The following is a 13,498-nucleotide window of genomic DNA, read 5'->3' on the forward strand; positions in this document are numbered from 1 at the left end:
AATGATTCATAGGAATGAAAGCTAAAAGGGCTTGACCCCGGCTCCTATTTTTTAATGTACGTTTACTTTATAGGAATAGGGTAATAATATGCCAACCTGCCCAAAGTTTCACTACCACGACATGGATCTCCCCTTGAATTCTTGGAAGTGTAATTTAGTGTTAAGTGTATAATATGAGCTGTTATACATTTTTTAATTTGACTATCTATATTTTTTCTTAAAATTCTAAGGGCGTTCTTGTTATAGTGAGCATCCACTTAAATACTAACATCTTCCTCGAGTGCAACTGCTTCTTGTAACACGATCTAAGTGCCTTTGAAATTCTTGGTTCGAATCTTAAATCCTTGTTTTCTTCGCTTTTCCCTTATAATGCTTGAAATTTTCTTTGAACAATTAAAAGAAAAGTTGAATAAGGACTAGAGGTGGCAAAATGGATTCAAATCCATTTATCCATCCATTTAAACCAAGTTTAAATGGATTTGGATGACTAAAAAAAGTGTGATGGTTTTAAATGGATAACCATTTAAAACCAATTAAATTGATGGATTTACATGGTTTATCCACTTGATCCATATAAATCCATTTAGTAAAATATAATGCAATGGGAAGACAGACCCAGGACTCACAAATAACTTCTTCTCTTCCTTCCAGAAAGCGTCATCGTTGTGGGCCCACAAAACTAGAGAACATCATCACGTTCACAAGAAGTGGAGCTAGAAACACAGTCAAAATATTGACAACTGGCCTCTATGATTTTGTTAAATCTGAGAAGAATCCTTTTTGTTATTGTCTTCTACTTCCTTCAGTATATTTTCATCTTTTTCTTTTTTGTAGATTTTTCCCTTTAGTTGCTTAATAATCACATGTTCTTTGCCTTCCACTAAGGGCCTGTTGCGAGTTACAATAACTTATTAAAAAATAATTTTTCAATAGAGTTTTTAATAAAAATACTTATTAAGTATTTAAATGCTTTAAAATATATTATTTGGAGATATTGTTCAATAAATACTTATTGTATTGGATAATATGTAATTTAAAAAATTGTAAATGTATTTATCTCTTTATTTAGTTCATAATATAGGATAAAATGATTAAATTCAATGTTTTATTTTTTAAATCACAAAAGCAACTATAAAAGTACCAAATTTAACCTTTTGCTAAAAGTGTTTTTAACACAAAAATTTTTACTCCTAATTTTATAGGATGATATTCACTTAACGTTTTGCTTTTAGCACCTAAAAATGCATTTTTACCAGAAGCACTACAACTCTTATAGGGAGAGCTTGCGCCTCTTATGGGGTACAACCTGGCTCAACTCCGGATTAGTCAGGGCCCAAAGTGGCTATTTCATACCGAAGGATCTGACAAAAAAAAAAAAGTTACGAAAATATTTAAATGGATTATAAATGGATAATTGGTTTTTATTTAATCCATTTAGATCCATTTATTAAATGGATTTAAATGGATTGGATAAATTTCATCCACCATCCGTTAAGTCAAAACCAATTATGAACCATTTATCCATATTGCCACCTCTAATAAGGACAGATAATATAAGTGAATTCTCTATTCCTTTCCCCCTCCCTACTTTTGAAGTTCTTGTACCATTCGAAATGTTTGACAAACTTGGCTCTCTCACTCTGCATTAAATAGCTATCGGTCAAATTTACGAGGTTCGCATATATTGCAGTCTTGTGGGACCAAGACACACCAATAATTTGATATCATCAGAAATGCCTGTCGAGAATTTAATATGATAATAAATGAGGATTCTTGAAAAGGGAAAAAACGAGGGAAAAAAACACACTAATTAGTAATTATTATGCTTAGCCTTGCAGTTGAAATCTACAATGATAAAAAAAAACTAATTTTTGGTGTGATGATTAGCTGGTTTGTATACTTGCAAATTAATTATGGTTAATAGAAACCTAATTTCTCTCCAATGAATTATACATTTGAAATTTGTAGAAAATTGAAATATCTGAATGTCGAATGGTGTACATCTGTCACTGCCACTAAAATCAATTAAATAGTTGTAGTTTGGCCCTACATTTGGAAGACCCCAAAAAGAACAAATATGAAAAGGAAATTACCAAAGGAAAAAAGAATAAACCGACGAGATTGAAAAAGGCACAAAAGCTCCCATGTGATAAAAAGTTCCTCTCTATCCAAATAATAGATAGGTATTGGTTTTTCTTTCTTGTATTTGGACTTAGACATAGTAGTGGGGTCAATGTCAATCAACTCTATTAAAAGACATAACACTGTGTTCGGCATATAACTGCCGGGTTGCCATCCCACATCGATTTTGGGGATTTTGGGTTTGGATTTATAAGTTCTTGGGAGGACCTCAAAAGTTGCCGGCTTTTGAGGTTTTTTCTGGAATCTAGGTTTATAAAAGTCGAATTTCTAACTTCTGTTAGAAAAGGTCAAGTGTTCGGCATATAACAGGTGTAATGTAATCCATGACCAGAGGCTGTTGATTTTCCTCTATAAATTTATAAGATCCAGCGGTCATAATAATAAGGCTAAATATAATATTCACCAAGAAATCATGGGCTTCTATTAGTCAATCGATATCTTTCTCTTTAGATATCTTACAACTAAAATCCCCCCCTTTTTCGATCCATTTCTTCCACCATCGCGAACCCCAGTTAGATTCAGGGATGCTACACTTTTTAGTTATTGGGAGAATTCAAGTGCTCTCTTTCGGATTCAGGAAACAGTCCCAGAGATCTTTTTTTCTTTTGGAAGAGAGAGGAGCGAAACAATCAACCTATTGATATCGGAAGACCCAAAGGATTCTTCCAATGTATCATTTTTGGGTCCAATGAAATTCATAAGTATAGGAAGAAATCCTATCAAATAGAGATTTTTGCTTTCGACTATATTTCGATTGTTAATACGATATATAAGGACCACTAATACAAAGAAAGAGCATTACAAAGAGTACTACTACTGGGATTGAGAGACCGAGAAGGAAGAAGTCATTTGATACGATAGATATTTTGTGTCTGGAAAAGGACCTGGTTTGATGTTCAAATGCATCATCATCCATGCTACGTTGCTTTGGATTCGTTTTCACTTGTACGTAGCGTTCCATTACGGGCCCTTTGATTTCTAAAGAACAATCCAATCGCTAACTACTCCTCCTCCCAGTCCCAAATATCAGGTACCCATATCATCTCAACCTTATATTAATTACTTCTAATTATCTATTTGTAACACTAAAATCTTTATGCCAAACCAGAAAATATATACATATCCTCAACAATTTCTACAATTCTTGTCCTTTTCCCTCTTTCCTTTCACGATTTTTTCCTTCTTCTTTTGCCTTTTGCACTCGTAGAACCAAAGTAATTCATTGTATCGTGTTCTTGACTCTGAAACTTGAATGTCTACATCCTTATAATCTCATTTGTCACGTGTACAGACAACGATACTCAGCTCCCGCAGCCATTCTGGCCACCCACGAGCTCTTTTACGGATAAAATCCATCCAACTAGTAAAGGATAAGGCCATTACTGATTAGCCCTGGCGATGCAAATACAAAGACAAAAAACACGTACAACACCTGCATTTCCAGATGGATTTCACCAGATGCCAACGGCTGAAAAAGGACTAGTAAAGCTATTCCAATTTGCATTTAAGAAGAGAAAAAGAAGGTGAAAATTTCGACAAATGTTTTGGGATGATAAATAAAGAATAAGAAGCCCCTCAGGGCTGAAGGCTATGGAGTATAGATCTTTTTCCACTTAATATTTGACTCGTTCCATGCATGGATGATGTACCTCTGGAAATTTTCTAAAGAAAAGAAAGAAACCAGTAGAGAAGTTACCTTCTTTGCAGTCTCTAATGGACGAGCCCATTAATCGTTCCAATTATGTTCTTCAAACATTGCCCTACTCCCTCAGAATTGAGATTGATCTGTCACAGCCATTTATATGCCATTTGGATATGTACTACACAATCAGCATGAGGCGCAAAGCAAAATATGTTTGTACTTTCAAATCTGTACTACATAAATTTTATTAGGTAGTAGTACACCACTTTCATTCCCCCTCCCAAAAAAAAAAGCCTAATTTTAAATTTTTTTTTTTTTAAAAATTTCAGTCACGTTAAGTGAAACCGTTTTAAGTTTTAACCAAGCTCTAACAGATTTTATTAGCACATTTGGATTGCTATTTTTAGAATTTTTTTTAAAAAAATGTATTGTAACGATATGATATATAAGAGATAAAAAAGCAATCGAGAAATGTATTCAAGAAAAATATAAAAACTTTTTTGAGACCATCTGTATCACGGGCCGGTTACGTGCAATGGAAGACATACTCTACATTTTATCGGTAGCCCAGTCCCATCTCATTGGGTCCTTCATGTTTTTGGAGGTGGGGAGGAAAAATACAGAACGCAGTTTATTTGTACAATTATTGTCTAGCTTCATGAAGGAAAAATTCAAATAAAAAATCAGTATTTAAATATGTTTTTTTGAGGTGAAATTTTGAAGGAACATTGCCGCCCCAACCAAAAATTTGTTTAATTGGAGATAAATAAAATTTGCTCAACTCTTGACATCTAAGGAAAATCAAACAAAAAAATCATTTGCCAGTAGTGATACAAGAAATATGACATTTATTTATATATTTATTTATTTAATAGAGAAATATGAAATTATCCATGAAACATTTGCAAATCCATGAAGATTGGGTACGGGCCATAGAAGGCCGGCGAAACAATTTAGATAATTTTAAAATAGGTTGGGCATTTTCTTCCTGCATTTCAGCCCTTTTCTCATGTAGGCTTTCTCTGAGATCGGCCCAAACATTTTATTTTTTCGGATTAAATTATACTTTGGGCCTGTTGGTTCGCCGGGCCTAACACCAAATTCCAGATGAGCATTACGTAATACCAAATGAGGGATTTTGGTGGGATTGAATCGTTGATAGATTTTTTTTTTTTTTTTTTGGGGTTGATGGGGAATTCAAAGAAGACTAAATCGCTACTGAATCAAATAAATGCCTATTCATCTGTTGGCGAAATTTTTAGATGAGAATACAAATCAAAAAATTTGATCCTTTGACTTACATTCAAGGAGGGACTTAATTCCCTTCCTGATGGCAACTCAACCCAGCTAAGCTAGTTAGGTAATAGTAACAATATTCAAAGACGTGAAAAAGAGATTCTTCCTGTGTAGCCTAAAAATGGACCAAAAAGAAGAAACAATTGTTGCATAACTTTCATTATTACTGTTAGATTCATGAGTAAAAGGTTGTGTCCCACATTGGTCCGAGAGATGGAGAAAGAGCGGTTAGTATGTAAATAAGGGTCCAAAACCTAATAGCTTAAGTTTTTGGATCAGAGTTGGGTTCCTGACTTACATATTAGGCTCTTTGGTGGACTCTTTCGAGATGTTTCTCCCTAACAAATTAGTATCAGAGTTTCAGGTTGCAAGACTGGGCTACTCATAGGAAAGTGGATTCTTCGAAACGGAAAATATTGTCGATAAATAGGTTCATGAGGGGGGAGATTTGTAAGGTTCATGAGTAAAGGGTTGTGTCCCACATTGGTCCGAGAGATGGAGAAAGAGCAGTTAATATGTAAATAAGGGTCCAAGATCTAATAGCTTAAGTTTTTAGGTCAGAATTGGGTTCCTGACTTATATATTGGATTCTTTGGTGGACTCTCTTGAGGCGTTTTTCCCTAACAATTACAGGTTCTTTCATTTTTTTTGCGGTATTGTTGTTACCATGAAGTTCTTTCCCAATTCACATTGACTACCCAATAAGGAAAATTTTCCAAATGAGAATATAAATCGAAAAATTTGATCCTTCTGACTCATATCCATGGAGGGACTTAAGTCCCATCGTGATGGCCAACTCAGCCCAGCTAAGCTGGTTAGGTAATAGCACCAATATTCAAGGACGTGAAAAAGAGGTTCTTTTCTTTCATTCTTTATGCAGTATTGTTGTGACCATGAAGTTGTTTCCCAATTCGCATTGACTACCCAATAAGTGGAGCAATCCAATTTTCCTAAATTGTCTGAGTTGAGCTGTTGTACTCTCTTTAGTTTTCTAAGATTGCAGACCGCGAACAATCTTTTTTTTGCATTTTTTTAAATCGATCGGCAAATATTTACATTACTCACACGTCCACTTATATTAAAGGAGAGCTCAACTGGGTCAAGAAATTTGAGAAAGGGAAATCCATATCTAGACTACAAATGCTGTACTACTAGACATCTTCTTGATTTAATTGCACATATGAGAGTTTTAATAACTAGCTGGTATCTTATACGTTGGTAAGCATCTACCTAAAGCGGGTTTTTCAGAAAACAAAAATATTTTCTAGCCCGTTCTCGTGTATATATTGTTAACATACTTTTAGGTTGGCACGCACCAACGCTTCACTCTAATGGTTGGAAATGTCCGTAAACCCTATCATTTGTGGTTTCTGATCATTGATACAAGGAATATTGAGAATTGAAAAATACAATAATGACATGATCGTATCCAATGATCAAATACCAATTCCTCGTCCAGAATGGCCTTATTGCATATGAAATGGGGCAACATTCCAGTCTGACAAATTAATCTTGAGTACAATAAATATGCTGTGCTCCAAGAATTAGACTAGAGATGGATCTTCTGTGGTGTAACCGGGCAATGACCGACCAACCAGTAGTTCGTTGTTGGAGTGGTTAGATTCACATTTAAGCTTTCACATGCGATGTTTTCCTCCAAACATTAACTAATCCAGCTACCTATCTCGGTTTCACATATAATGTCACAATCTATTGTTCTTAAATATTTTTCTTTATTGTGAATGTAGGCAATGTCACAGTCTTACCTCTGGACAACACACACAGCCCCGTGACTTTTACTAATTGATATTTAGGACCACAATTCAATGTTATCATGATTTTTCAATAACTATTAAATGAGATTTTTTATGAATTTTTTGCTGTATTTTTTAATTTTCTATTATATATATTACTTTTTTGAAGCAGTTGTATTTATTTTTTAGTCAATTAATGGTTATTGAAGTTGCTGTATTTATTTTTTAATATTTTAAGTTTGTTAAATTTTGTGTATTACTCAATTAATAGTTATTGGATCTTTAAGAAATAAAAAAGAACTAAAATATGATGTTTATGTAGGAGAAATAGCAATATAATAAAAAATGAGATAAAGAGTAGTACAGGGTGTGAGACAGAAGATCCGTTGCGCCCCTGAATTCTTTCGTCCATTCCCTGTTCCTGCTTCCAAATGACAGATCCAAGCAAGTAAACTATATATTCGTGCAACAAATTAACACAGGGGAATTCGGAAATTTTACCTGCTTGTGCTGGACACAGAGAAAACATCCTCCAACTTTAGAATGGATGAGGAATTGAGAGAATTTGAGGAGGGCAGACGATCACGAAAATGTGTTGGTGACTTTGGTCCAAAGAGAGGTGCTGTGACCATAAAACAGAGTCTCATACTGAAATAGAAAACCATCTGCTGCTACATTTTACAGCATATTGGAAATGGAAAGAAAGTTGCAAGAAATTTTGAACTCGACAGAAAATTCGAAAGAAAAGAAAGAACCAAAAATCCGAATTTAAGAGCAAGGTGAGTTTCAATAGCACCAATGGTTCCAGCACCACTCTCTAGTTTCTGCACCAAAGACACCAACACACTTTGATAATCTTCAAATGAATCATTCTCATCCTTTCTCCTTTCGAAAAGATAATTGTTCTTCCCTAAGAGCCCGCATTCGAATTAGCACTAATCGGTACAAACTTGGCATGTCCGTATAATTAAGTAGGCTTGTTGATCCTTGGGGCCTTTTATCTTTCAATTGTTTGTACTACTTGGTTGTACTACGCTACTACGTACACAGACGGAAAACTTATAAGAAAATAGACAACTGGTACTACACATGTCTCATGCAGTTTGTACTTCGTACTAGAATGCAGTTTGTACTACGTCTCTTTAGCAAGACATCCATTTCTCTCATATTTCTTGACAGCGCACTCAAATACCTGAGCAAAATTGCAGCCTTCGCGAAGGCTTGAAATCAATTGATCGCTTAGACGCTGAGGAAATATGAACTTCACCAACTTGGGGATCCACAAAATGAAATCAATGGCTTTAAAAGTTAATGAAAGGCTAAACTATCTGTATTGCAAATTAAATATACCTCACGAAGCAATGGATATTTCCGTGATAGATTCATTTATACTTCTTGCTAGGAGAAGATGAATTCCTTCTCGATCTTTTTCCTCTAAAATGGTAATGAAGGAAAAGTCATATTCTTGTATCTCTCACTAGTCTATCAATATCTTTTTTCATTTTAGTCCATCATTATCTTATTTCTTTATTCCTATATTTTAGGTATTTTCACCCTCTGAATTTTAGATACATTCGCGGATATTTTGTATATGTCTGTCCCATGCTGCCTTGAGCATTAAGTCATCTTCAGATTTCTCAGATTTCTATTCATTTCTTGGTAACAAATCGATAAACAATAGCAGATTGCGAATTTATGACCACCAACATGGCTGCCCGTGAATAACGTGGAAGCGTGCTCCACATGCACCATCTTTTTCCACAAAGACTTCGCCATGAGAAAGATTGAAGGAGACTTGGCATGGAAATTTAACCTGGATTGCAGGGCAAAGGGAATTATTGTGATGGTAACAATACGAATTTTCAATTATTTGGGGGTCAATATATATTTAGAAAAAAGAATTTGTTAAAATTTAGTGAGTTCAAATAAAATGGAACTTTAAAATTTTTCTAAATTTTCTAAATCTAGATTTTTCCAAAATCAAGTGGGATCAATTGACTCCACTTGCTTTCACATGGCTCCGCCACTGGATTCACATGCACCATCCTTCTCTACAAAGACTTCACCATGAGGAAGATTGAAGGAGACTTGGGATGGAAATTTGTCCCATAGGATTATAGAACAAACAAATAATTAGTGTTACAGTAATTATAGCAACAGCCAAAATAACCAAGAAAAAAAAAAAAGATTGTAGCAACAGCCTTGTGGTCTTCTTCTTAATGTTGGGACGTACGGCAGTTCATCTTTTTCTTAGTATGTTGTCCTGCGTGTCTTAATTAACTACTGCAATATCCTAGCAATCTAATACCAATGACTTTTGTGTTGTTTTATTCAATATCACAGTGCTATCATTTATGTATACGTTATTCAATATCTGTGTATGCATTTAGGGTTCAATACCAGGAAAAGAAAGAAAGGGCCCTCGTTTTCAAAGTCGGCCCTTTCTGTCTTTAATAGTTTAATGTGATACTACTGTTGCCATTCCCACAAATTGGGGAAGAGAGAGAGAGAGTTGGGAACGATGAATTTAGAAGCTCCATTGAAAGCGTAACGGATCTTCTGTCTCATATTTTGTGTCATTCTCTGTCCCACATTTTATTATATTACTATTTATCCTTCATAAACATAATGTTTTAGTTCTTTTTTGTTTCCTTACGAAACCTCAATTGCACTTACTCCAATTCCCTTTCAAATTGTGCAGAATGTTATTGATCCTATTGAATTAATGCATGTCATCATAGACTTTGCGACTGATTTTGCATCTTTCTTCGTTTACATCCCCCAATGAACACCAATTACCAACCTACAAAAAAAAAAAGAAAAAGAAAAACACCGATAGCCAAAATCACGTGTTTAACGTCAGTGACACGGGGTCGCCAATTGCTTCAGTATAAGAACAGGAGCTTCCCTTAGCTTCTTTGCTACCACAGCCCCCTAAAGAAAAGCCGCCAATGGCATCTCTTTCAACTCCCCTTCAAAGCTCCACTGCCTACTCCTCCTCCTCCACTCTGTCCTCCTGCCCTTTCTCTACCAAGCCATCACAGTTTTACCTCAGTGCCAAACGTAACTATCATCAGTTCACGGTTTCATGCAAAAACAATGAAAGCCATGAACAAGTTAACAATCCTGATAGGAGGGATGTGCTTTTGGGGTTGGGTGGCCTTTATGGCGCCTCAAACCTCATCATCAACCCTTTTGCCATGGCAGCTCCTATAGCCGCCCCAGAAATCTCCAAATGCGGTCCACCGGCGGACTTACCTCCAGGAGCAGTTGTCACTGACAATTGCTGTCCGCCGATGCCCGGAAAAGTCATTGACTACAAACTCCCTCCACCACCTAAGGTGTTCCGTTTTAGGCCAGCTGCTCATTTGGTCAAGAAAGACTATATTGAAAAACTTAACAAGGCGGTCGAGCTCATGAAAGCTCTGCCAGCTGATGATCCCCGTAATTTTACCCAACAAGCAAATGTTCATTGCGCTTATTGCAATGGTGCCTACGTCCAACCAGGCTCTGATCAAGAAATTTCAGTCCATTACTCGTGGTTATTCTTCCCTTTTCATAGATGGTATTTGTACTTCTATGAAAGAATCTTGGGAAAGCTAATAGGCGATCCCAGTTTTGGACTGCCCTTTTGGAACTGGGACAACATTGGTGGCATGACCATACCGTCCATATTTATGGACCAATCGTCAGTATTGTATAACGAAAATCGTAACCAAAGTCATCTGCCACCAACGGTCGTGGACTTGGGGTATAATGGTACGGATAGAGATGCAACATGCACAGAAAGGATAGAAAACAATTTGGCGATCATGTACCGTCAAATGGTCACTAATGCCACCACTGGCAGAGATTTCTTTGGAAAGGAATACCGGGCCGGCGATGAGCCCAATGCCTTTGCTGGCGCAGGGTCCATCGAGGCCAGTCCCCATATTCCAATCCACAGGTGGGTCGGCGATCCAAGGCAGCCAAATGGTGAAGATTTGGGTAATTTCTACTCAGCTGGAAGAGATATTGTGTTCTATAGCCATCATGCAAATGTGGACCGGATGTGGACAATTTGGCAACAATTGGGAGGTAAAAGGAAGGAGGTCCCCGATCCAGATTGGCTGAATTCTTCCTTCATTTTCTACGATGAAAATGCTCAGCCTGTCCGCGTGAAAGTTCGTGATTCTTTTAGTAATGATAGAATGGGATATATTTACGAAAAGGTGGATATTCCCTGGCTTAAGAATAAGCCTGTGGCCCGCGTGAGAAAATCTAGAGTGGCTTTCACTTCCGGGGCACCACCAGCCGATAAGGTCTTCCCTGGACCCCTTGACAAGATCGTGAAAGTGTTGGTCAAGAGGCCCAAATTATCAAGAAGCAAGAGGCAAAAGGAGGACGAGGAAGAGAGATTGGTGGTGTACGGGATCGAGTTTTCCATGGACAAGTATGTTAAGTTTGATGTTTTCATTAATGATGAAGATGATAATCCAAACGATTTTGCTAAGTCCGAGTACGTTGGGAGCTTTGCAAATTTGCCACACAAGGTTAAAAGTGGCATGAAAGCTAAGACTACTCAAACCTTTGAGTTGACTGAGATTTTGGAGGACTTAGAAGTTGAAGACGACGATGCCCTGTTGGTGACTTTGGTGCCAAATACTGCTCTTACCATTGATGGCATCAAGATTGAGGTTGCTGCTTGATTCACCTGCTAGTACTTTTTTTTTTTTTTTTTTTTTAATCTCCTCCCTGGGAAAAAATCTGGCATTAGATTTCATCGAATGCTTTGATTTTGACCTATGCATGTTTCAGCACCATGAATAAAATGCTTCTGGTGTGCTTGTCACCAGTTAATAAAAATATATTTCAGGTTCTTGTTTTCTTGCCACCTATCTGACAACGTCCCTTTTGGTTTTTCTTTTTGAAAAGTTTAATTTACATTAAAGTTTAAGATCTTATGACACACTCTATCTACCTAACTTCCTCCACTCAAAAAAAAAAAGGAAAAGAAAAAGACAATTCCTCCTCAATCAAAATTAAATTTTTCTGTGCGAATCCAAAAGGAAAACAAAAAGTGATCCTCAACTCCCACGTTTGGCAAAGCTTACAAGTGTTAGCTTCCGATTCGCCATTTCAAGGTAGTGAGATAGACTATACATTTAATTTAGCAAAATATAGGAGAGTTTTTTTTAAAAAAAAAAAAAGAATATAGGAGATGCTACAAAAAGTGAAGGAATTCTACAATAATGATCCTTGTTTTTTGTGTGTTGAGGAAAGAGGTGATTTCTTAAATTTGTGCGATCCCACATTTCATTTCATATGCAACTATTTCGTATACCACTTTTGATTTCATGTGCAACTTTATTAATTTGTGAAGACAGAACTTTATATTCTCCCACTTTCACAATCAATACATAATAATATCTGCAGCACATGTGAAAGCTTGATCAACAACAAAGGAATTTTTGATTAGTTTCTAGCTCAAGTTACCTAATGATTCATAGGAATGAAAGCTAAAAGGGCTTGACCCCGGCTCCTATTTTTTAATGTACGTTTACTTTATAGGAATAGGGTAATAATTTGCCAACCTGCCCAAAGTTTCACTACCACGACATGGATCTCCCCTTGAATTCTTGGAAGTGTAATTTAGTGTTAAGTGTATAATATGAGCTGTTATACATTTTTTAATTTGACTATCTATATTTTTTCTTCAAATTCTAAGGGCGTTCTTGTTATAGTGAGCATCCACTTAAATACTAACATCTTCCTCGAGTGCAACTGCTTCTTGTAACACGATCTAAGTGCCTTTGAAATTCTTGGTTCGAATCTTAAATCCTTGTTTTCTTCGCTTTTCCCTTATAATGCTTGAAATTTTCTTTGAACAATTAAAAGAAAAGTTGAATAAGGACAGATAAAGATTAATATATCATAATATAAGTGAATTCTCTATTCCTTTCCCCCTCTCTACTTTTGAAGTTCTTGTATTTTTTTTTTTTTTATCGATACAATAGAATTCTTATAACTTAAACTAACCTATTCTAGGAGGAGGGAGAAGGAACTCGATGTGAGTAGAAACTCCATCGAAACTGATCAATGAAAACCGTCACATATTGTGACAATTTTTAAAGTTCATGTAGATTTATTACCATTCGAAATATTTGACAAACTTGGCTCTCTCACTCTGCATTAAATAGCTATTGGTCAAATTTACCAGGTTCAGATTTATTGCAGTCTTGTGGGACCAAGACCGACCAATAATTTGATATCGTCAGAAATGCCTGTCGAGAATTTAATATGATAATAAATGAGGATTCTTGAAAAGGGAAAAAACGAGGGAAAAAAAACACACTAATTAGTAATTATTATGCTTAGCCTTGCAGTTGAAATCTACAATGATAAAAAAAAACTAATTTTTGGTGTGATGATTGGCTGGTTTGTATACTTGCAAACTATAATTTCTCTCCAGTGAATTATACATTTGGAATTTGTAGAAAATTGAAATATCGAAATGTCGAATGGTGTACATCTACACCAGAATGAAACAAAAATATCACTGCCACTAAAATCAATTGAATGGTTGTAGTTTGGCCCTACATTTGGAAAACCCCAAAAAGAAAAAAAAAATGAAAAGGAAATTACCAAATTAAAAAAGAATAAATCGACGAAATTAAAAAAGGTA

At 35.8% G+C, this 13,498-nt stretch overlaps 1 protein-coding gene across 1 annotated transcript; it reads left to right on the forward strand.

Annotated features, from left to right (window-relative positions):
* The first annotated feature begins 9,738 nt into the window (after window positions 1–9,738).
* LOC113770132 (polyphenol oxidase I, chloroplastic-like) lies at window positions 9,739–11,707 on the forward strand. The gene has a single exon (XM_027314502.1). It carries the CDS (start codon window positions 9,786–9,788, stop codon window positions 11,520–11,522), a length of 1,737 nt encoding a protein of 578 aa, XP_027170303.1. The 5' UTR covers window positions 9,739–9,785; the 3' UTR covers window positions 11,523–11,707.
* The last annotated feature ends 1,791 nt before the right edge of the window (window positions 11,708–13,498 follow it).

Source organism: Coffea eugenioides, chromosome 5 (assembly GCF_003713205.1).
Source record: "Coffea eugenioides isolate CCC68of chromosome 5, Ceug_1.0, whole genome shotgun sequence".
NCBI classification, from domain to species: Eukaryota; Viridiplantae; Streptophyta; class Magnoliopsida; order Gentianales; family Rubiaceae; genus Coffea; species Coffea eugenioides.

Bases quoted from the DNA above. Each gene is read 5' to 3' on its own strand.
- LOC113770132 (XM_027314502.1), top strand. From the start codon at position 9,786: ATGGCATCTCTTTCAACTCCCCTTCAAAGCTCCACTGCCTACTCCTCC.